General features: G+C 43.0%; 1 protein-coding gene across 4 annotated transcripts in view; it reads left to right on the top strand.

Moving 5' to 3' along the window:
- EXOC6B (exocyst complex component 6B) overlaps positions 1-23,203 on the top strand; it is a 450,651-nt gene that overhangs the window by 261,907 nt on the left and 165,541 nt on the right. For all 4 annotated transcript variants that reach the window (XM_073343016.1, XM_073343018.1, XM_073343017.1 and 1 more), the window contains exons 16-17: positions 11,271-11,382; positions 20,600-20,734. In XM_073343016.1, coding sequence (XP_073199117.1) covers positions 11,271-11,382; positions 20,600-20,734 — 247 coding nt within the window. The remainder of the gene's footprint in view (positions 1-11,270; positions 11,383-20,599; positions 20,735-23,203) is intronic.

Here is a 23,203-nt window from a genome sequence, read left to right on the forward strand (position 1 = left end):
GTCCCTTCTTGCCAGAGGACAGAGATGGTACACTCCTTTTTAGTGGAGTGATATCCCATTCATATAAGGGGCTTGCCAGCTCTTGTTTCCAGCTGGTGGAGAGCGCAGTATCTTGCCAGCTGCATAAAAAAAATCAGAGGACTAGGGTCTGTTCCGTCTGTGATTCCTCTGAGTTCTTCATACAGCACAGCTGAGCCCAGCCATCCCTGACAAAGGTAATGATGGTCTTTTGCCCACCAGAGCAAAGGCTGGTGGGACTTCATAGTATGGGCATAGCATGGCAATCTCACATAGGGCTCCCTGGAGCGCCTCCAGAGAAGGTTCTGGAACAGCTGTTGTTAAGCGCTAACTGTTAAGGGATCCTCCTTCCGAGATAACTCCAATGGTAGGAAGTGTAGGCAGTATGTGGTCTCCAACAGGTCTCTTCCCCTACTTCAGGAACTCAAGGATAAGCTAGGCACCACCCCGCTGGGACTACCCAGTGTTCTTGGGCCCCTCTTGGACCCAAGGTCATGTCACAACACAAGGGCCTACCTCCTGAAAACTCTGCCTTCCCAAGCCTCTTGCTTACTCTCCTCCAGGGGACACCCTCCCATACCTACGGAGTTGACCAGCTAGCTTCCTCCTCTGACTCGTTTCCCTTTTTTTTGTTTCCACCACTCACCCTCCATGCTCTCCAAAGAAACTTATAATGACAAGCTCTGTGCTATCAAAACCAGAAGTGTGTGTCACTATCTTGGTCCAGTAGCACATGTACACAATGAGAGAATAGCAGCAAGTCCTCCACCCCCTTTCCTGCCCATCAGCGTCACCTAGGGCAGCATATACCAGTGCATGTCCATGCTCACCCGTTCCTCTTCCCTTAATTAAGTTGTACATCCAGCAGCCTCTCCTCCCCTCCCCTTTCCAGTTTGGAAAAGGTACTTGCTAACAGATCCACTCAGCAAAGAGAGTCTGCTCTAAAGCATATCTCGGAAACATCAGGTATCACCGTCCAGGGATCTAGCTACTCAACCTGTTCAACTAGGGCAGTACTTATATAGACAGCCATCATGGAGACTGAGTACAGGACTCCAAAGCTAAAAGCTTGGGCCTCTATCATGTGAGCTAACGGAGAAACTTCTCTAGCTGGTAACTTGAGTAAACTCATATGAATTACATGAAACCATCCTAGAGAAGAACTTTCAGAGTTTCACCTGGCTTTGGTGAACCAACAAGCACCTTATAAATAGGGTCTGACATCACCAAAAAGATTCAAAATTCTCCACCTTCTGGAGGGAGGAGCTATACCCAAGAGTCTAGATTTGCAGAAAGTGTCCCAGTGAATGGGGGAAAAAAAAAAGGGTCAAATAGGAGAAGTTTCCCGTTCAAGCCTCCCAGCACCCCAGTGAGGAAGGTTAGTAGTAGTTATGCCAATTCTAAACTAAGACCAGAGTGATCAAGAAACCTGCCCAGGGTCACAAAATGTTACAGTTCCAGAGTCAGGAATAAAACTCCACCCAATAGTTCTCTGATCTAACTACTGGATCACATGCACTCTAAGCTGAATACTCAGTTGCTGTCAGAATGTGTTTTCCTTGAGCTCTGTGGTTTTGGAAGACTCGACTTCTTCCAAACAGGTTGTGTCTCCGTTTTTTTCCATGGGATTTTATAAATAAACAAATGAAATTTGAATCTATTCTTTTAAATATCCTACAAAATTTCTTTGTTTACTATCCTTCCTCCCTGCCCAGGTGCCTTGATGCTATTTACACAAGTGTTTTTGTGTCTGTGGAAGCCTGGAGAACAATTATATAACCTAGTAATTATAAGTTGGGCCATGCTTACGCACAGTAATATATTTAACTTGCAGAAGGTGCATAAATAAATGGTGAATTCTCACTGGAAGGGCAAGAAAGGGTTCCTTCTTCCCTAATGCCTGTGTATAGTACACAGGTAGCTAGGTGCTGTACAGTATGTGGATGTTTCTGATCTTTGCAGCTTCAAGTACGGGGCACTGCTGGAGTATGGATATCACACCAGTGGGCTGATCTTTTTACAACAGTGCTATTGGGGATGCCTGCAGGCTAAGCTTTTCCAGAGTCTGTAGAATGCTCTGTAGGGATGGAATAGCTGTCTTTTTTGGTCTGGACTTCAGTTCCTGGAGAAATCACCATTCTCTCTGTGTCCTGTTATGGAAGCTAAGATCCAGTGGCTGCCTTCTGATGGTCAGTCCCAGAGTTTAATCATCTCATGGCAGGATGATCTTATTGGTGGGCCCCACAGGTGTTAACCTGTGGGGTTGCCATTAAATATTTAGGCTTCTGAAGCTAGCTTGCCCTCTGCTCTTTTTGTAAAATTGTCCTGTTTCACAGAGCTATCGGATTCATTTAACTCTTCCAGTGGTGCTTCCTTGGAGGAGTGAAGCTAAGTGCTTTGTGCTCTTAACCATTACCGAGATGATTAGGTTTGTCAGAGAATGGAAGAAAGTGTTCTCCTGGGTACTACCTCAGGGGCTCCCCATGGACAAGTTATTAAAATTCCTTTCAACTTCGGAGTTTTCATCCTTTTTTGTGCAGGGTGCGTTTGGGCAAGGGGAAAAGAGTGGAGCTGTTGTGTTTTTTCCATCCAAACATACTGAATATTTCTCTGAAAACCCCTGTTGACACTTTCTTCATTTCACTCTGACAGTTTGAATGAGTTTTTATTAGGAAGTTTGGCTGCAAAGCCAGCAGCAAGTTTTCTTTCTTTCTCTTTCTTCCTCGGTTGTCATTTACCTTGCACCCTGGAGTGATTGGGGTCAGGCTGTCAATCACAGCAGGCATGAAGGTCATGGCTACTGTTATGGGATATGGGACATCACCTATCATTAACATAGACAGTTCTCTTAAGTACTCAGCAGTCTTTTCCTGAAGAATAAACCCTGCGGCAGAAAACATGAGTCATATATTTTTAATTATTATTCTAAACCAGCTCCTTGTATTTGTTGGACAGAAATATTCTCCTTTATAATGAGGTGATTATGAAAGATGTTTAAAATATTTAAAGACCTGTCTTATTTTCAACCGCTTTTGTGGGTGTGCATATTTTTTGTTTTGCTTTATTATTTCAATTTAAAACTTTGTTTTAAAATATTTCTTCATTGGGATGAATCTGAGGCATATTTTAGAGATTCTTCTCTAGTAAGTTAAGAACATAAGAACGGCCAGACTGAGTCAGACCAAAGGTCCATCCAGCCCAGTGTCCTGTCTGCCAACAGTGGCCAATGCCAAGTGCCCCAGAGGGAGTGAACCTAACAGGTAATGATCAAGTGATCTCCACCCTCTGACAAACAGAGGCTAGGGACACCATTCCTTACCCATCCTGGCGAGTAGCCATTAATGGACTTAGCCTCCATGAATATATCCAGTTCTCTTTTAAACCCTGTTATAGTCCTAGCCTTCACAACCTCCTCAGGCAAGGAGTTCCACAGGTTGACTGTTTGCTGTGTGAAGAAGAGCTTCCTTTTATTTGTTTTAAACCTGCTGCCCATTAATTTCATTGGGTGGCCCCTAGTTCTTATATTATGGGAACAAGTAAATAACTTTTCTTTATTCACTTTCTCCACACCACTCATGATTTTATATCTCTATCATATCCCCCCTTAGTCTCCTCTTTTCCAAGCTGAAAAGTCCTAGTCTCTTTAATCTCTCTTCATATGGGACCCGTTCCAAACCCCTAATCATTTTAGTTGCCCTTTTCTGAACCTTTTCTAATGCCAGTATAAGTTGTCTTAAAAAATTTCCACTGGTTTAAAAGATGTCACCATTTCTATTGGAATTTCCCATTTTAAAGATATTCCTTGTTTTTGGAACCAATATAATTTTTCAGACAGGTGGAAACCTTTAAGTGTGTCAACCTGTTATCTAACAGGACTTTGATTTTACAAACATAGGGCCCAATCTCTGCAGACATGTAGGGGGCAATTTTTAAAGTGCCCAAGTGGCTTAGGAGCACAAATCACATTGATGTTATGGGGCTTGAGCTTCTCAATCATGCAGTGCTTGTCTACACTGCCGCCTAAGTCGATGTAAGTTATGTCACTCAGGTGTGAAAAACCCACCTCCCTGAGTGATATAATTTACATCGACTTAAATTGGCATCTACACTGTGCTATGGCAGCAGGAGACGCTCTCCTGCTGACATAGCTTCCGCCTCTCATTGCGGTGGAATAATTACATCAACAGGAGAACGCTCTCCCCTCGATTTAATGCGTCTTCACCAGACGTGCTAAATCATCACTACTGCATCAACGGTACCAATTTAGTACGGTAGTGACAACAAGCCCCTAGTCTCTTTTGAAAATCCCGTTCTTAAGCAGCAGGGTAACTTTACTCACAGGTATAGCCCCACTGAAATCAATGTTACTCATGTGCTTAAGTGCTTGTAAGATCTGACCAATATGGAGAACAATACAAGAAATAAACCATTTTCATAGAATCATAGAATATCAGGGTTGGAAAGGCCCTCAGGAGGTCATCTAGTCCAACTCCCTGCTCAAAGCAGGGCCAATCCCCAATTTTTGACCCAAATGGCCCCCTCAAGGATTGAACTCACAACCCTGGGTTTAGCAGGCCAGTGCTCAAACCACTGAGCTATTCCTCCCCCCATACCATTGCATCTAGCCGAGGAGTCTGTATTATTTCGGTCTATAAGTCTGTTTCCAAGTACACTTTTAATACGCGAACACATCGCACTGTCGGAAAAGGGAGAAAAAGAGCAAATACTACCATGTTGGGCACTAATATAAAAGCCTCAGATGTTCTGTAGCTGGAACTCAACTGAGACCAAACTTTAAAAAAAACCCCCACAAATATATAAATATTACAAATACAGAGGCCTTCCCCTGAGGAGTTTAGCTATAAAGAAAAACAGAGCAAATTTTGTATTCCAGGTGACTCGCACAATTGTCTCATTCCTAGATAAGTAGGGCTGGGCATGGCTGGTCAGGAGGGAATCCTATTGGTGGGCTGGTATGGAAAATCCTGTACTGCCGCCTTTCTGCTTACTGCCTGTGCCTGGATTTACCCGCTCTGGGAATAAACAGAGGCCTCCAGGGTTACCAGCACTGTAATCGCTCAGAACTAAAAGGAAAATATGCTGAATGTCCCTATTAGCCAGGGTCACTTAGCACTTACCCACCCTAAAAATGAACGGGGTGTGTGTGATGCCTCCAGATGCCATTCTGCAACTGAGCCACTTTGAGATGCCACTGTGGTCGGTGCAGTGTAAGAACCTGAATAGAATAGAAACCCTACTTGAATTTAGAGTCTACCCACAAGGGAGTCATGTAAATGGATCTTATTTAGCATGTGGAATATTTTAAGTGTTATTACTAATAATAGACTCTTATTTCTGTGGGGCTCAAAACCCAAAGGTCTTCCAGCAACCTTAACCAAAATATAACTAAAACTGAAGTATTCGAACAGGCAATGTTGCCAACTATCTAAATGACAGTTAGAATTTCGAAATTGTACCATATTCCATACTAACAACCCATCACTTACCTTATTTGTGTCACAAATTGATGAATTCATGCATCAAAGGAGGAACTGGAGCCAGACAGCATAATATTAGGGGACTGAAAAAGAAAGAACGGTTAGTTTTGAAATGCTTTGAAGATGTAAAGCACGGTGTAAGTGCTAAGCATTGGTATTAAGAATTAGTTGTTTATGTACTAAAGACTTATGTTGAAATGGCATTGCTGGCTTTAAGGGTGAATTTAGTGATGATACTAAACCGTCCATTTTCAAAGCATTTTGTCATATTCCAGCTAGCTCGAGGAAAGTGGTGTAATGACCCTCTTGCAGAAAGTATCATCCTTGCCAAAGCATTGTGAATGTGCTGCTAGGATCATAGTTTCAACGATCCCAAGGCCAGGAGGGACCATTGTGATTGTCTAGTCTGACCTCCTGCATAACAACAGGCCACAGAACTTCCCCAAAATATTTTTTGAACAGAGCATATTTTTATAAAAACCATCCAGTCTTGATTTAAAAATTGCCAGTGTTGGAAAATGCGCCATGACCCTTGGTAAATTGTTCCATTGATTAATTATCTTCACTGTTAAAAAACTGTGCCTTATTTCCAGTCTCCATTTGTCTAGCTTCAACTTACAACCACTGGATCTTGTTAAACCTTTGTTAGATTGAAAAGGCCATTATCAAATATTAGTTCCCCGTGTAGGTACTTACAGACTATGGTCAGCTTGCCCCTTAACCTTCTCTTTGTTACACTTAAGGATATCAATCTGTTTAGTTTATCACTATAAGGTGTGTTATCGAATCCTTTAATCATTCTCATTCCTTTTCTCTGAATCTTCTCCAATTTATCGAAATCCTTTTGGGACATATATGCGTAGAGATGATGCCCAAATTGCTGGACCCCTAAATCCTGATGACAGGGCCATATTTTAACTAAATGATGAACTTTCATATAGTGCACAACTTACATGTTGGCTAAGTTGTTTAAATAATAAAAGTGGGTGTAATTAATTTTAAAAAGCGCTTTTCCCCATCCTCACCTTCTCTAGCTAGAACTCCTAAAACAGCAAAACAGGTTGTGTTCAAAGTAAACAGAAAACCGACCCTGTCATCCAAATTCGTTACAGTATTTACTCTGGCAAAATATTCTCATATCAATACAGTTTCCACTAATCACAAGCCTACAGAATGGCCTCCATGCAGGTTTCCAGAAGACATCTGCTGTGCAAAACAACAAGAACAGAGGTGTGGGAAGTTCACTTTCCTGCTTGCATGAAAGTTGAGCAGCTCATGTCTAGTCATAACATGGCCCCTTGTTTGCAGGGATTCAGCCAGGTGACTCTAATGGGAGCTCACTCTAAAGGGAGCTCACTTTAGCCCTCTCTAAAATCTCATTTCTACCAGCTTGCCACCCACCACTACCCTCAACTTGCATTCAGTGATTAAAAAATATGAGAAATTAATGCTGGAACCAACAAGAAGCTGCCTAACTTTAGCAATCGAAATGAGATGGTTTTTGTGTCACCCTCAGCCCTTCAAGCTATATGCTGTACTCTCTACTGCAGAACTGGAATTAATTTGCAAACTGGACACCATTAAATTAGGCTTGAATAAAGACTGGGAGTGGATGAGTCATTACACAAACTAAAAACTATTTCTCCATGCTAAATTTTCTCCTACTGTTACTCTCACCTTCTTGTCAAGTGTTTGAAATGGGCCATTCTGATTATCACTACAAAAGTTTTTTTCTCCTGCTGATAATAGCCCACCTTAATTGATTAGTGTCGTTAGAGTTGGTATGGCAACCCCCATTTTTTCATGTTCTCTGTGTGTCTCTCTCTCTCTATCTATCTACTGTATTTTCCACTGCATGCATCTGATGAAGTGGATTTTAGCCCACGAAAGCTTATGCCCAAATAAATTTTAGTCTCTAAGGTGCCACAAGTACTTCTCGTTCTTTTTTCTCTTATCAGTGTGTAAAGAGCCTGTCACACCTACAAAACCTAAAAACTAAGAGGCAGATTTCATGATTACTTTGTGTAATTCACCAGAGGGACAAAGGGCTTATGGTCAAAACATTGCTGCAGACTTATGTAGATTGTTGACCAGTTTTTCAACCCTTCTGAATGTGGTTTTTCACCTCTCTCCCCGCAATCTCTGCAAGCCTTTCTCCATGCATAGTGTCCCCTCTGGTCTGCTCTGACACTGAAGACCAGCTGTGCATCCCACCGCTGCCAGGAAAGTTTTAGGGGGAGGGATAGCTTGGTGGTTTGAGCATTGGCCTGCTAAACCCAGGGTTGTGAGTTCAATCCTTGAGGGGGCCATTTAGGGATTTGGGGCAAAAATTGGGGATTGGTCCTGCTTTGAGCAGGGGGTTGGATTAGATGACCTCCTGAGGGCCCTTCCAACCCTGATATTCTATGATTCTGTGGTAACAGGATGGGCAGGGATGGTGTCCCTAGACTCTGTTTGCCAGAAGCTGGGAAAGGATGACAGGGAATGGATCACTTGATGATTACCTGTTCTGGTCATTCCCTCTGGAGCATCTGGCATTGGCCACTGTCGGAAGACAGGATACTGGGCTAGATGGACCTTTGATCTGACCCAGTATGTCCATTCTTATGTTCTTATTAACATGGGACATCATGATAAAGAAAGCTGGTGATCCTCTGTACCAACAGTTAACTTTGTATTGTGTAATGTAGTGGCTTTATTTAACCCCTCTGCTTTTACCATTTGTGAATTTTCCCTGGGGTGGCTCATATTATGATAGTTATATTTAATCTTTATATTGTGTGGTGTACAGGACCACAAGTAGCTTTGGATGGGAGGAGATGGGGAACACTTTATAAATAAAATGTACATCTGTGACAGAGGATCCAAGCACACTACAAAGAACCAGAGATAGAGATGGACCTGAAACAAGAAGTTGGTGTCCGGATCCAAATGTCCCTAGGGTTTTGGTTCTGTCCCGTCTCTAACAAACCCAAAGTACAACATAATAAAAGTCAAATAAAACTAGAAGGAGTTGAAGAATCAGAGCAAGTGTGCCAGACAGGGACACACGTTGAGGCTTCAGCTAGTAGTGTTTAGTTTAAAATGGAACTTAGCAACTGTCATCAAGAGTCAATTCCTGTAGGGTACACTGACTGTTCAGTGCTCCCGTAGAAGTCAGTAGCAGATAAAGGTGCTCAGCACCTGGCAGGATCAGTGCCCAAAAGAGCAGATCCTGATTGGCATTAACCAGAAGAGATAAAATGGTTACCGGTGCAGAGGTGGTCAGCCTGCAATGACAAAGCAGTGTGTTGGTGGGTAGAGGTATTGGAGAGTGGCTGTTGTGAGCAAAGATACTTATGCTAGCTTTCTTTCCTTCTTGGGGAAGATAAATAAGAACAGAGTCTCCTTTATCTCACTGAAATAAGAGCAGCTGTGCCCAAAAATTACATCATTTGGATTGGGAGTTCTGGGATGAGAGGAGGCCTGCTGGGCCCATCAGCTTCTACTGCCAGCACAGGCTTCAGTGAGCTGACATGCTCGATAGCAGAGTACAGAGCAAGGCTACCTAGCACACAAGTGGACGGAGATAACTTGAAGGCTTTCTTTTGTTTACCATGTCATTTTCTGCTCTGTAATCTCTCCATTTGTCAGGTAAAATAGGGTAAGGAGCCAAAGGTCACAGGGTTGGTTTACCAGGAGCCCTAAAGTTATTAATGTTTCTGAACCTTCCAGTTTGAGATTTTCTTCACCAGCAGCCGCCTGTCATCCTGCTCTCGGAGATAAAGGCCATGTTGTTGCAGGCCTAATGTGATGCCGATGATAGATCAAAGGAGCCAACATTTCAGTCACTTTCCAAAACCTACTTCAAAAAGAAAAGATTACACCTAACTGGAGTGTGGGGGGAGGGAGAACAGGACTTCTTGGGAGGGGAGCTTCCCAGCAGCAGCTAAAGTGACCTGCAAAGTGGGGATATTCTTTAATAGCCTTCATATCCCTCTGGTATATTGAAAACACCCACTTAAAAATAAAGCCCAAAGCATACGGACACCATTAAAGTGAATGGACTTTATCAATGTTATGTGTTATCATGGAGTTGTATTAATTTATAAGTGGGTCTGGTTCAGCAAAAATATATGGGTCAGATTTTTCAAAGTAAGCATTTTGTGTGTATAATGACGCCCCCAATCCCATCATGGATAATCAGAAAGGTTTGAAAAGGGGACCTTCAGCACCGAAGACCTCTATCACTTGAACTAAAAGCATAGAGAACAGCCAGTTAGCAGTAACAGGCTGTTCTCTTCTAGTGGGCCAGCCACTGCGGTTGGGTGCACCGCACACTTTGCCAGTGAGTTACATATATACCCTGGTATGCTTGCAGATCAGATCTGCGTTTGTGAAAAGACCTGACTTGCACAAGCATATCAGATATTAGTACATGTAAGTTTAGGCGCACCCAACTCTGTGTGTGGGGTTTGTACATGGCCAGCTTTGAAAGTCTAGCCCTGTCGCTCTGTTTCTTGACCCATTACAAAGTCCGTCATTTTAGAAACAAATGTACTTCTGCCCAACACAGACCTAGCATCAATCGCTTTGGTGCAAGTTTAGGTAAAATGCTGATATTGGGAATAATGGAGAACTGTATGCGCTGCAATTGAAAGGGCTGCTGCAGTATGGAGGCTGGATGTCCCTCTAATGAGAGGGTTAACGAAATGGAAAGGTTTCTGCAGCTCTGTTGGAGCAATGGAGTCAGGACATGTTCCCTGACTGCCCCCCTGTCTATGGAACTGACAGGGCTCAAGAAGACAGTGGAGGATGGGGATTGTTGGGGATCTGAGCAACCAGCTCTGTTGAGGGTGGGCAGCTGGGTAGAGGGACTCTAGCCCCCCACAGTCCTGGACTCCTCCGTTTCTCACCATGGCATGATCAACGGCTGTTCTGTTAATTGCTGTCACCTGCTATGCTTCCAGGCTCTGCAGAGTACACAGAGGAGAGTTGATATTGCCTACAGCAATGTTAGCTCTCCACAGCTTCTCCTCAGATCGCAGCCTTGGGCAGGGGGAAGCATTTCTGCTTAGCCACGGTCTCCCTTCTGCCTGCAGCTTTCTCAGTAGGTTTACTCTACCCTGCTTTACTTGGGTGTGGGAAGGAAGCATTGACCCCAATAGGAGAAGAACCAGTTCTAGGGACATTCTCCTAATCACCTGTGGAAATGCACTGTGCTGGCATGTTGTCACTTGTATGACATGAATTGCACGAAAAACCAGCATAGTAGAAAGCATTGGGGAAAAATCTGTTTTTATTTACATTAATATTTATCCAGATATTAAGAAGCTTCACAAAACGTAATACCTATAGTTTAAAAATAAATAAATATAGACACACATGGCACTATTGTAGGGGTGAACATGGGTACCAAGCAGTGCTAACTACCCACAGTTCCCATTTGAAATGGGAGCTGGGGGTAATCAGCACCCTTGCCAATCAGGTGCTGAAGTGAGAGGATGGTCGGTCGAGGCAAGAGGGTGTTAGCCTGCGATTCAGGAGACTTGAGTTAAATTCCCTGCTCTTCCACAGACTCCCGATGTGACACTGGACAAGTCTCTAAATCTGTATCTCTCTCTCCTGGACAATGGTGATAGCACTTCTCTACCTCACAGGGAGTGTTGTGTGGGTAAAGATTGTGAGGTGCTCTGATGCTGTGGCGCTGGGGGCCTTGGATTTTTCACCTGCTTCAAAGAATTGCGCAATTACTTTTTGAACTCTGTTTTTCAGCTCCACAGAGGTTGACGACATGATTCGAAAATCAACCAACTTGCTGCTGACTCGAATGCTGAGTAACTGTCTGCAGAATGTTATTAAGAGAAGAAACACAGGGCTGACAGAGGTAAAGAGCTCAGTTCCCAGAGCAAATCTAGTCATGGAGGGAGAATGTGTCCCATAATCTAATGTTTGTAGTTCCATTTCAGCTTTCTAGGACACGTCTTTAAAATATAGCAATGGGACCATTATCGTAACCTTAGGTTCTTTGAGAACAATGGGGAGCTGCTGCTTATTGCTGTAATAATTAGTAAGCACTTTATGCTCAGAGAGGAATTTCTCTGCTGCTTTCTCAGTTGTCATTGTCTATCATTTGATGGCCAGTATTCCTTGAATGTTTATAATTCTAGAACACATTTGTATGCTGGCTATTATATTCCTTGTTATAGGAATGAAAAATTTAAATAAGGTAAAACAAACGGCTATCGTTTGTATTACGGCCACAAGTCAGAACTCCAGTGAGTGAATTTGGCAGCATTATGCTAAAAGCCAGACAAACATGGAGTATAAAAGGTGGTCTCTGCTCCCAGAGCGCATTTTTTTCCAGATATTTAGAAATAACTTCCCAAACTTTAGGAAAGATGAGGTTTATGGCAGTTACAAAATGTTTGTGAGCCAGCGATTTTATGCTCGTGTACACGGGATTAGTGTCTGACATTTCTATAAATGTGTGTCAACTAAAATTTTAAATCCATTTAATGTGAGTAGATGATAAACTAACTGAGACATGTACAAGTCTTTGTACTGTGCCTAGGCTAATGAATCCTAGTGAGCCCTCCAGGTTCTGCTATCCTAGGAATATTAAATAAAATATGTCTGTATTTAATTGATGTAATTGTATGTGAATTGTGACATGAGACCTGACTAATGCTTATTTACTCTAAGAAATCTGTGGCTGACTTTGCTGTGAAAACCTTTCTTGTGTTTTGGGAACAATTATACATCCAAGGTGTGGATGCATCTAGGGGAATTTCATCACATCAGAACTGGTTTATCCCTGTATGTGCTTTCAATTTTGCAACTGGGATTCACCCTTGCCCTGCTGCCCTCCGGCACAGGGGAGTGTCTCTGATCCTTGGGGGCATATTCCTCCTCTCCTACCCCCCAGGGTGTCCTTGGGAGTAAGGAATGTAGAGCTATGCCCTACTCTATGCATTGGAAAAAAAACATCCTCTGTTGTGAGTATATTTTTAAACCATAGCAATTTGATTCGTGTGACTTTGTGAACAGTGCTTAATAGCTGACTGGTTAACTTACCACAGGAGTCCCTTCAGACTGCTTACCCCCCGCTTAGAGAAGAGCTTGACATGTGGTGTGTGTTCCACTCTGAGGCGTAGGAAAGGTGATGCCAGGAGAAGAAAATAATGTGGTTGAGAGAGTGCTGTGGTGGAGGGTTTGTTCAGCTGCCTTGGCACTGCGTCTCTGGAAGCTGAAGTGGGATTCCACAGGAAATGCCTACAGGTCACGACAGTTCAGACTTAATGACTCCAATTTAAAATAAAGGTCTAATTTGGCAGGAGCTGCCTGCCTACAGTGTTTTGCTTTGGCACTCTTTTCATCTTAAGGCTGGCGTCACCCTCCTGCTCTATACCACTTAGCAACATACAGTTTGAGTAGCCAGTTTCCCCTTTTTTCCATTCTGGTCTAAATGGGTAACTCTTGCCGCCCCATTTTAGTCAGGATAAAGTAGGAAAAGACATTGGCACTGTCTCGAAACTATTTCTCTGTTCTTCACTCCGATGCTCATTCTTATGTAGGACAAATATTGGCCGGTGTTTATAAAATGATAGTGCATTGCATTTTTCATCTGGGGATCTCAGAGCCTTTACGCTGTTTCTCAGAATGTGTCTGAGGGTCACACAGATTGAGTAAAATTTCCAAAAGCTCCCAGGTCACTTAGGTGTCAAGTGCCATTTTCAAAAGTGACTTAGGCACTTAGCTGAAGTGCAGCTTCTAAGAGTAAATCTCTAGTTCCTTCCACAAGTCAGCCCCCTCCTCTTCTATTAACACCCACCCCTGCATCATCTTCCAGACAGCATGTTTGACATTCATGTAGAGAGCCATGTACCAGTGCCACCTGAGGACCTTCCTTATCCTGCTTTTCATTGCTGCCTTTACCGTTTTTCTCAGGGTGGGCTTGAATTACTTCAGACCAGTGGATATTAGCGTTTGTTACCAAAGTCTGCTCCATATAATTCCAGCCCTTGCCCCTAGAATCATAGAAGATCAGGGTTGGAAGGGACCTCAGGAGGTCATCTAGTCCAACCCCCTGCTCAAAGCAGGACCAGCACTAACTAAACCATCCCAGCCAGGGCTTTGTCAAGCCAGGCCTTAAAAACCTCTAAGGAAGCAGATTCTACCACCTCCCTAGGTAACCCATTCCAGTGGTTCACCACCCTCCTAGTGAAATAGTGTTTCCTAATATTCAACCTAGACCTCCCTCACTGCAACTTGAGACCATTGCTTCCTGTTCTTGTCCCCTCACCCATCCCCATTCCCTTTTGCTTTTTGAAATAGGAGTCATAGAAGTAGTACCTCAGGAGCTCAGAGGGGAGGGTTTCTGTTCTTTCTACTTTCATATTCCCCCAATAAGAGCAGGGATGCATCATGTCCCGGACCTAAGGCAACTGAGCAAATTCATGCACAGATTGTGTCAGAATAGTGATACTAGCTAGCTTCCATCCTCTCCTCTCTGGGAGCTCAGCATTGGTTTGTGTCTCTTGACCTTCAGGATGCTTATTTTCATATAGCAATTCATCCAGTCCATAGAAAATATCTCCAGTTTACAGTGGGACACAACCGCCACTGATACCTTTCAGCCTGTCTGCAGTCCCAAGAGAGTTCACAAAAAGTTTGGTGGCAGTAGTGGAAGTCCGTGTGAGACAGCAAGGTATAACCATGTACCCATTCTAGGACAACTGGCTTCTGAGAGACAAATCCCCCTAGGGTGTATCCAGTGCCCTGTCCACACGCCTCAGCATATTCCATTTTTAGGACTGAGTGTGTATTACAAAGATAAGGTGGGTTAGGTCATATCTTTTATTGGACCAACTTCTGTTTGTGAGAGAGACAAGCTTTCGAGCTTACACAGAGCTCTTCTTCAGATCTGGGAAACCTACTCAGAGTATCACAGCTAAATATAAGGTGGAACAGATTATTTAGCATAGGTAGTTAACATTTCTAGGGGCCATTCAAGGTGAAGTGGCCCGTTAACATCCCTCCAGTCATAGTTGGGAAAGAAAGGAAAGAGGGGAAAAAGGCAGCTTGTAGGGAATTTAGTGGGTTATAGATTGTTATAATAAGCCATAAATCCAGTGTCTCTGTTCAGGCCCTGATATTTAGTGTCTAGCAAAGTTATAAATTTAAACTCCCAGCCTCGTCTTTTGAAGGTATTGTGCAGGTTTCCTTTGAGGATGAGGACGGATAGGTCAGATATAGAGTGTTTGCTTTGTGAAAAGTGTTCACCCACAGGTGATAGGGCATTTTGTGCACTGATTGAGGTACACCAGGTGTTGTGATGGGAATGTGTAGAATGCATGTATCTTGAAAGGTGAGTTGTGGGGGGTGTTGATCATTGAAGCAGTGGTGATATGTCTGCAGGTTTTGCATTTGTTGTTCTGGCAGGGTGTGGTTCTGCTTTGAGTTGGTGTGTCCTGGTCTGTGTGGAGCCTGCTTCTGATTGTGAACTTGAAAAAGTTGGGGGGTTGTTTGAAGGCTGGAAGAGGAGATCCAGGAGGGATTTCTTTCAGGATGTGGTCCCTATCGAGAGTGGGTTGAAATTGTTTAATGATACCCCATATGGGTTCCAGTGTGGGGTGGTAGGTGACAACTAGGGGTGTGCAGTCAGAAGGGGTTATATTTCCATATTAAAGCAGGTTATCTCAGGCTATTTGGGTCATCCCTCATTTCTGTCCATAGAATGTATAGGGGCTCTTCTTGATTCCAAGCTGGAGGCATATCTCCATTGCTACAGGTTTTGAGATCATCACATCCCTAATGTCCAACCTCAGGGGAAACTCTACAACAGCAGCAAGAATCTCTGAGAGACAAGGTGAATGAGGTATCTTTCATTGGGCCAACTTGTGTTGGTGAAAGAGACAAGCTTTTGAGCTTACACAGAGACCTACACTGCAAACATTAAACTATTTGGTCATGTGGCATCCTGCACTTTTGCCAGACTTTGCCTCTGCCTTCTCAGGAGCTGCCTGAGGTCTGTTTTCCAATCAACCAGACATCATAAGCACACTTATCTCGTGGTACGGACTACTCTACTAGCTTTTCTGGACTGTTGGACGACGCCCCAAGATTGTCTGCAAAGAAATATTCTGCACTCCTCCTTCCGCAGTGACCCTGATTACAGATGTCTCCATAGCGGATTGGGGGGCCCAGCTAAAACACCTAGATTCAAAGCATATGGTTCTGGAAAGAGTCCCTCCCCCACATATCCATGTGCTGAAATTCTGGGTGATTTGAACTAGCCTGTGGAATGTTTCTACTGCTTCTGAAAGGAACCATAGTGGTGCAGATCCTGACAGACAACACCTCTACAGTGTTTTATATTAACCGGCAAGTGGGTGCCCTTTCAGTTCCCTCTGTCAAGAACCAATCAAGCCATCTTCATGGGAAAACTTACAAGGCTCTTTACCTACTGGGAGCAAACAACAATTTGGTGTATTACCACAGCAGGCAGTACTCAACCATTCATGAGGACTCAGTCACTGAAAGACTCCATGCTCAAACCTGTATTCCACAGGCGGGGCTCCCCCATAATTTATCTGTTCACCACCACCAGGAGCAAATGTCCATCATTCTGTTCCAGCGCAGGCTTCTTCCAGGATGCCTTCCGAACCCCTTTGTCTCAACCATCTCTGTGCCTTTGCCCCCATTCCCTTAACACCCAGGGTCATAAGGAAAATGTAGGATGTGGCCTCAGTAGTACTCAAAGCCCCTTATTGGTCCAGATAGTATTGGTTCACAGACCTATTGCACCTGTCCACATAGCTAGTGAGAGCTCTCATCGATCTGCTAGATATACGCTCTCAGAATCAAGGACAAATTATCCATCCAAACCCAACATCTTTACATCTGATAGGTTGGAAGTTTAGTGTCTGAGCACTACAGACCGGGATTGCTCTGCACAGGTCCAAGAAAATTCTAATGTAGAGCAGGAAGCCCTCTTGAGACAAGATCAGTCTACATTCAGAGTGGAAAGGTTTTCCCATCTGGGCTTCATCACATGGTGTCATCCCTTTAAACCCTAGTCCCAGGATTTTGCACTACATCTTCTTAAGCTATCAGGCCTCACCATTAATTCTGTCAGGGTCCACTTAGGTACAATTCCACTGGTTTGAGAGTCCACTTCTGCCTGGGACTTTAATGTAGTTTTATGGGCCTCATGGAACTCCCCAGTGAACTCTTATCCAAGTACTCTCTACACCATTTAATTCTCAAAACCACTTTTGTGATGGCTGTCCCCTCTATAAAATTTAAACATCTTATAGACTTTCAGGCCAGAAGAAACCATCATGATCATCTAGTCTGACCTCCTGCACATTGCAGCTCACAGAACCCCACCCACCCACTCCTGTAATAGTCCCATAACCTCTGGCTAAGTTACTGAAGTCCTCAGATCATGGTTTAAAGACTTCAATTTACAGAGAATTCACCATTTACACTAGTTTAAACCTTCAAGTGAATGGTGCCCCGTCCTGCAGAGGAAGCATCAGTAGCCGATACCCCTTCCGCTCTTTTCCATAAGATAAGGTGTGCGGAGACCTCATCAGAACTTTCTTACCAAAGTGGTGTCTGATTTTCATTTAAAGCAAACCAGCAGCTTCGCTGTTCTCTTTTCCCAAACCACATTCAGACCTGCGAAAAATCAAGTTCCATACTTCAGATGTTTCCAGAGCCCTTCTTTATCAGTTAGACAGGACCAAGCCATTCAGGAAATTATCCCATTTTTTTGTGGCATTGGAGAAGGCTGTGAAAGGTCAGGCCATCTCTTTCCGGATGTTATCCAAGTGGATTACCCAGTACATCACCATTTGTTACCAACTAACAGATATGCCCCTCTCCTCAGGCGGCATCAGGGCCCACTCAACTAGAGACCATACAATTTCTTCTACATGCCTAATAAATGTTCCTATATCAGAGTTCTGCAGGGCTCACATACAATTTAGTTCATGCCTTTACCAAGCATTATGCCCTGGATTTAGCAACTAGGCCAGATGCCAAATTCAGGAGAGCCGTTCTGCAATACTTACTTAGTTAGCTGTATTAGGACTCCTCAGACCTGTGTCCAGTTAATCTAGGAACAGCTAACTAGTTGTCATAAGTAGGATCAACATGGACAAAGACTCAAAAAAGAAAGGTCATTTACATAATGGTAACTGTCGATCTCCAAGGTGTTTAACGCATGTGGACTTCACAGCTGCTCTCCATCCCATCAGCTTCATTATCCAGCTCTCTGGGATTTTGAATTAGCAATGAATCAAAGAGATGGTCAGGGCCACTCTTCTTAGAGGCTCTTGGGTGAGGGGGCACGAGGACATGCAGGACACAATCACAGCCCCAGTGGATAGTGTTGGTCAAAAGATTCCGATCTTGCATGCATGAAGTGCATGTGCACCATAAGAAGGATCCACACCAACAAAATATCTCAAAGAATCACAGTTAATGTAAGGTAAGTACCAGGTCAGGTTGTAGAAATGTTTTTTGTAGGAACGTGGTGGAGGCCTGTGGGACTGAGCCTGGTAAATTGAAATGTCTTCTCACTTTGATATACCATATAAATACTAAGCGGACTGCATTGGAGACAGTGAACCCGCCCTTCTTGTTGATTTACGCAGCACTGATTAAAAGCAAGTGTGCTTTGATCTCCCACCAAGAGACAAAGGACCATGGGGCAGCCATTAGCAGTAAAGAGGGGGATTAAGCAAATGCATAACAGGGACACAAGGGATTACAGAACTACAGAGAAAAGAGCTATCATTTGTTTAATTTGTACAACCAGATTTGAAAAGCCTCACCACTACAGATTCAAGGAAGAAAGGAGTTGACTATAAGGAACCAGTGTGTGTGGAAACCAGAGAGTAAGCTTGCCACTTCATAAGCACTCGAGGGAAGAGACACAGGGAGCATTCTCCATGTCTGGAAGCAGATGAGGATGGGCAGATTGTGTTACCAGAGGGAAGAGGACCAGGAGGAATTCTGCATAGCTAGAAGAATCCAATCCTTAGTAGGTCCTCAGTGTGGATTCTGCAGAAAATATCTCTGAAGATCCAGCTGGCTGAATGGAAAGGAAAGTAGATGGAATGTACCTGGGGATGGCTGCTCAGCCCAACCCACTGGACAGTCAGACGTGCCCAGAAAGAGATCTCCAACTGTCCAATGAAGACAGACAATCGTTGTTTGGGATTCTGTACTAAGAATGAAAAGAATGTTTTCTGCAAGACCCAGATGGACAATGGAATGGTGTGCTGTCTTCCAGGAGCCAACATATGAGATGTGACTAAAATTGGGTAAGCTTTTAAAGACAATGGGCAAGGACCCCCTGGCGACAGTGAATAATGACACTACGTGGCAGGATACCTCACAGATAGTAGCTGACTTCCAAGAGCTCAGACAGAAGGATGCTGAAGGAGAATGTCCAAGAGCTCTTCTCTGAGATCCTTCCTGTCCCATGAACAAAGGAGGACACAAGGCAGAAGATTCTGGATGTGAACTGCTGGCTAGGTAAGTGGTGTAAAATTAGAGGGTCTGATTTTGTGGAACATATGTCCATTTTCTGTGGGGAGAATGAGTTATACAGTTTGGATGACCTCTTCCATCTCTGTAAAAGGACAACCAATCTTCTAGGGAGCAGGCTGGCTAGACTAATCAAGAGGGTGTTAAAGTAACAACAAAATGGGAAGATCAAAAGGGAGAACAAATGTGAAATCACTTAGAATAAAATGAAGTTGATGAGACTAAAATTATTTAAATTTATTTGGGCATAAGCTTTCGTGGGCTAAAACCCATTTCATCGGATGCATGTGCATCCGATGAAGTGGGTTTTACCCCACGAAAGCTAATGCCCAAATAAATTTGTTAGTCTCTAAGGTGCCACAAGTACTCCTTCTTTTTGCTGATACAGACTAACACGGCTACCACTCTATAATTAGTTAAGTCATCAAGGGACACGATGAAGTTATTTACTTGCCTATACACCAATGCTAGAAGCCTGGGTAATAAACAAGAGGAAATGGAATTGCTCATTTATGCACATCTATTCAGCCTAGTTGGTATTACTGAAACTTGGTGTGAAGGTTTGTGTGATTTGAATTGTAAAAATCAATTATTATAACCTAATTATGGGCAAAGGGAGAGAGGGAGTAGCACCCTGTCAAATATGACTTCGCCTATTTCCGAATCATTGGTGCTTGAAAGCAAATGATCTTGAATACTTATAGACCAATGTTCTAAAATTCTACAGCGAACACACATTCTCCTGCTGTCCTAAGTCCAATTCCTTTTCTCTCTGTCACTTTTGAATTCTAATATTCCAGCAAAATGGCACAAATGTCCCAGAAGATATTTTAGCATGACATCGGGGATAAATGGGAAGTTCTTAGACCCTTTCCATTATTGCTTATATCGCATCTGAAATACGAGGCAATTTGTAAGAAGACAGCGTTCCTGTCTGAGAAATGAATGTGAATAAGGAACTAAATAAGTTATTTGCAAAGTTAAATAATTATCTGTGAATGAATCAGAGGCAAAAGCAAGATCAGTTTGCCCTAAACTTGCAATGCTTGAGCTGTATCAACTTCAGGGGATCTTTTGCTAAGGCATTTTATCAGTTGATAGTTAATCATCGAACCATCTGTGGCTTCATTTCTAAATGCCATTGTGTGTTTTTTTGTGAGCTGTTGCTCAAGAATACAGGGTATTTAGGGTTTATTAACAGATACCATGTTAGACCAGAAATATGTTATCTTCTGTAACCCTTTATATTTTAATGGTATTTGAACTGTAGTAAAATGAACAATGAGTTTATAAAATTCATTATAGTCTTTTGTGGTATTAGCAAAAGTCATGGGAAATTCCTTTCTCAAGTGTGAGCTTTTATTTAAATTTCATATGTTAAAACAGGACAATCATTTTTTTAGCCTTTAGCAGTATACAGCACGTTTGTGCAGTGTCCAGCATGATGACAGATCGCCCTGGTTTGGCATCCATTAGTCCGACATACACCTTACTTTAAAAACACAAGCCGCACCTGACACATCTCCTTGCCTTCACAGCTTGTGCAGATTATCATAAATACGACTCACTTGGAGAAATCCTGCAAGTTCCTAGAAGAATTCATAACCAATATCACCAGCGTACTCCCGGAGACTGTCCATACTACCAAACTCTATGGAACTACCACCTTCAAGGTGAGAAAACCATGGTAACCTAGGGGTGTTCTGTGGATTGTGTCTGACTGTAGATACACCATGTGTGAGTTGTGCATGGTCCACAAATAAATTTGTGCTGCGAAAATTTGTGCTGGAAACTTCCACATTAATCTTTTTGCACATTTTATAAAGTCTGTGCAATCCTTTCAATATGTGTTGTTTTTCAAATTATTTTAATACTGCTTTCTTTAAAAACAAAAAAAACCCCACCATTGTCAGCAATTTAGTGTTTATCTTCAACCCTACAGTAACAAAGCAGCAAGGAAAACAATAACAAATGAGTCACTACCAGATTAGTCACATATATATTGTTCCAAAAGGTAGGGTAGAGTTTCTCTCTCTGTTTGTGCTCCCAGTGCATGTGACCTACGCAAATTCCTTTTTGCTGTAGCATTCTAAAGCCGCAAAACTAAATCATCAATAAGTGTCTGCCACCACTAAGGCATTTTATCATCCCCTAGTGCCCCTAGCACACAGTCCCTCATACAAGCAAATGGTAGGAAGTATACTACTTCACCAAAAATACATGGATGGGTAAGCTTTCGAGAACACAAATGACAGGTAAGTGAATTTTTCCCAAACAGCAAAGCTGCCCAGGCCTGGGCTTTCTCTGTGAAATGGTGAACTAATATCGATAGGGTTGTAGTACAGGGAAGACCCAACATGCATGATGCTGGAAAAACATCATTGCCGTTTTTTTCATTTATACAGTAAAGCAGCAGCAGTCTGGAGGACGCTGCTGGGTTTGGCTCTCCTACAGTACATCAGCCATGGATGCAACCATCCACCGAATTTCAAGCCAACATTCTCTTAGATACCAGCTTCCTGCATTTGTTCATTGTTTGCTTGATGGCTCTCTTGCCATAAGTTTACATAGTTGTAAATTTTAGGCTATAAGAAAACTGTAACCATAATAGAAATCATAGAAATGTCAGGCTGAAAGGGACCCTGGGAAGTCATCGAGTCCAGCCGCCTCCACTGAGATAGGACCAAATAAACCTCGACCATCCCTGACAGGTGTTTGTCCAACCTGTTCTTAAAAACCTCCGGCGATGGGGATTCCACAACCTCTTAAGTATCCTTAGAGTAGTTAGAAAATTTTTCCCAATATTTTACCTAAATCTCTCCTGCTTCAGTTTAAGCCCATGGCTTCTTGTCCTACCTTCAGTGGACATGGAGAACAATTGATCACAGTCCTCTAGATGGATTAACTAGGGTGCATACCTATCTTGGTGGTATCTGAGATGTTTACAGAACTATATACATCAATATGAATGATCTGACAAAAAATGAGGTTTCTTCTTTTCCATGATCCAGAGACAGGTAGCATGTCCTGAAACTTATTTGTTCTTATCCTTCTGTTTGTCTCAGTGGTGTCTGGCAGAGTCCCTGTCTGTCTCACCCCCTCCTGGCCTTGCCCTTCAGCACAGCTCCGTCCGCTTCCCCTGAACCAGCATAATGGCATAATGCCTACCGTGCCAGCATGGTATCTCAACACTGGTTCCATTTTAGGCAGAAGAATCCACTGCAGAGATTTAGCCACGCGACTCCGGTTCTTTTTAATGGGAGTTGTGTGGCTAAATCACGTATTTGCCCTTGAAAATCTGAACCCAAAACTCCAGTGGAATGGAATTGTGTAAACAGATAATCACAGGGCATGAGTGAGCACTTAAATATTTAGTAAGGGCGGGAGGGTCTGGCCACCATGAGAATGTGTGTTGAAAATGTTTAAAATTTTAGACTGTACAAAATCTTTTAACCAGTTCTCATCCAGACCAATGCTCAATATAAATACCATAGATTCTGCTAATGCATTTCTCTGCATGGCTGTCCCAGAATAATATTTCCTTGTGGATGGAAACCTCTTGCTAGGTGCAAGTAATAACTGGAAGGACTATGTGGTGTATTCAGAAATTACTATTTTTCTGTGACTTTAAGAGGCCAAAATCAAGCCCACAATCCTGCTTTGACTTGCAAGTAAATAACATTGTTACCTCGTTAGAAAAGGGAACGGAGCTGCTAATGGGAGAATGCAAAAGTATTATCAGTTAGACTGGTAGAAAAAAGGAAGATTTCCTACACAGCATGTAGGACAAAAAAGGGAAGCTAATGAAGCACAAACCATGACTACAAAAAGAAAAGCACTTGTGGCACCTCAGAGACTAACAAATTTATTTGAGCATAAGCTTTCGTGAGCTACAGCTCACTTCATCAGATGCATTCAGTGCAAAATACAGTGGGCAGATTTATATACACAGAGAACATGAAACAATGGGTGTTACTATACACACTGTAACGAGAGTGATCAGGTAAGGTGAGCTATTACTAGCAGCAGAGCTGGGGGGAGGGGGACCTTTTGTAGTCATAATCAAGGTGGGCCATTTCCAGCAGTTCTTACAACTACAATACCCACCTGCTGAAGTGAAGAAACAGATTGACAGAGCCAGA

This window comes from Lepidochelys kempii, chromosome 4 (genome assembly GCF_965140265.1).
Source record: "Lepidochelys kempii isolate rLepKem1 chromosome 4, rLepKem1.hap2, whole genome shotgun sequence".
In the NCBI taxonomy this organism is placed as follows: domain Eukaryota; kingdom Metazoa; phylum Chordata; order Testudines; family Cheloniidae; genus Lepidochelys; species Lepidochelys kempii.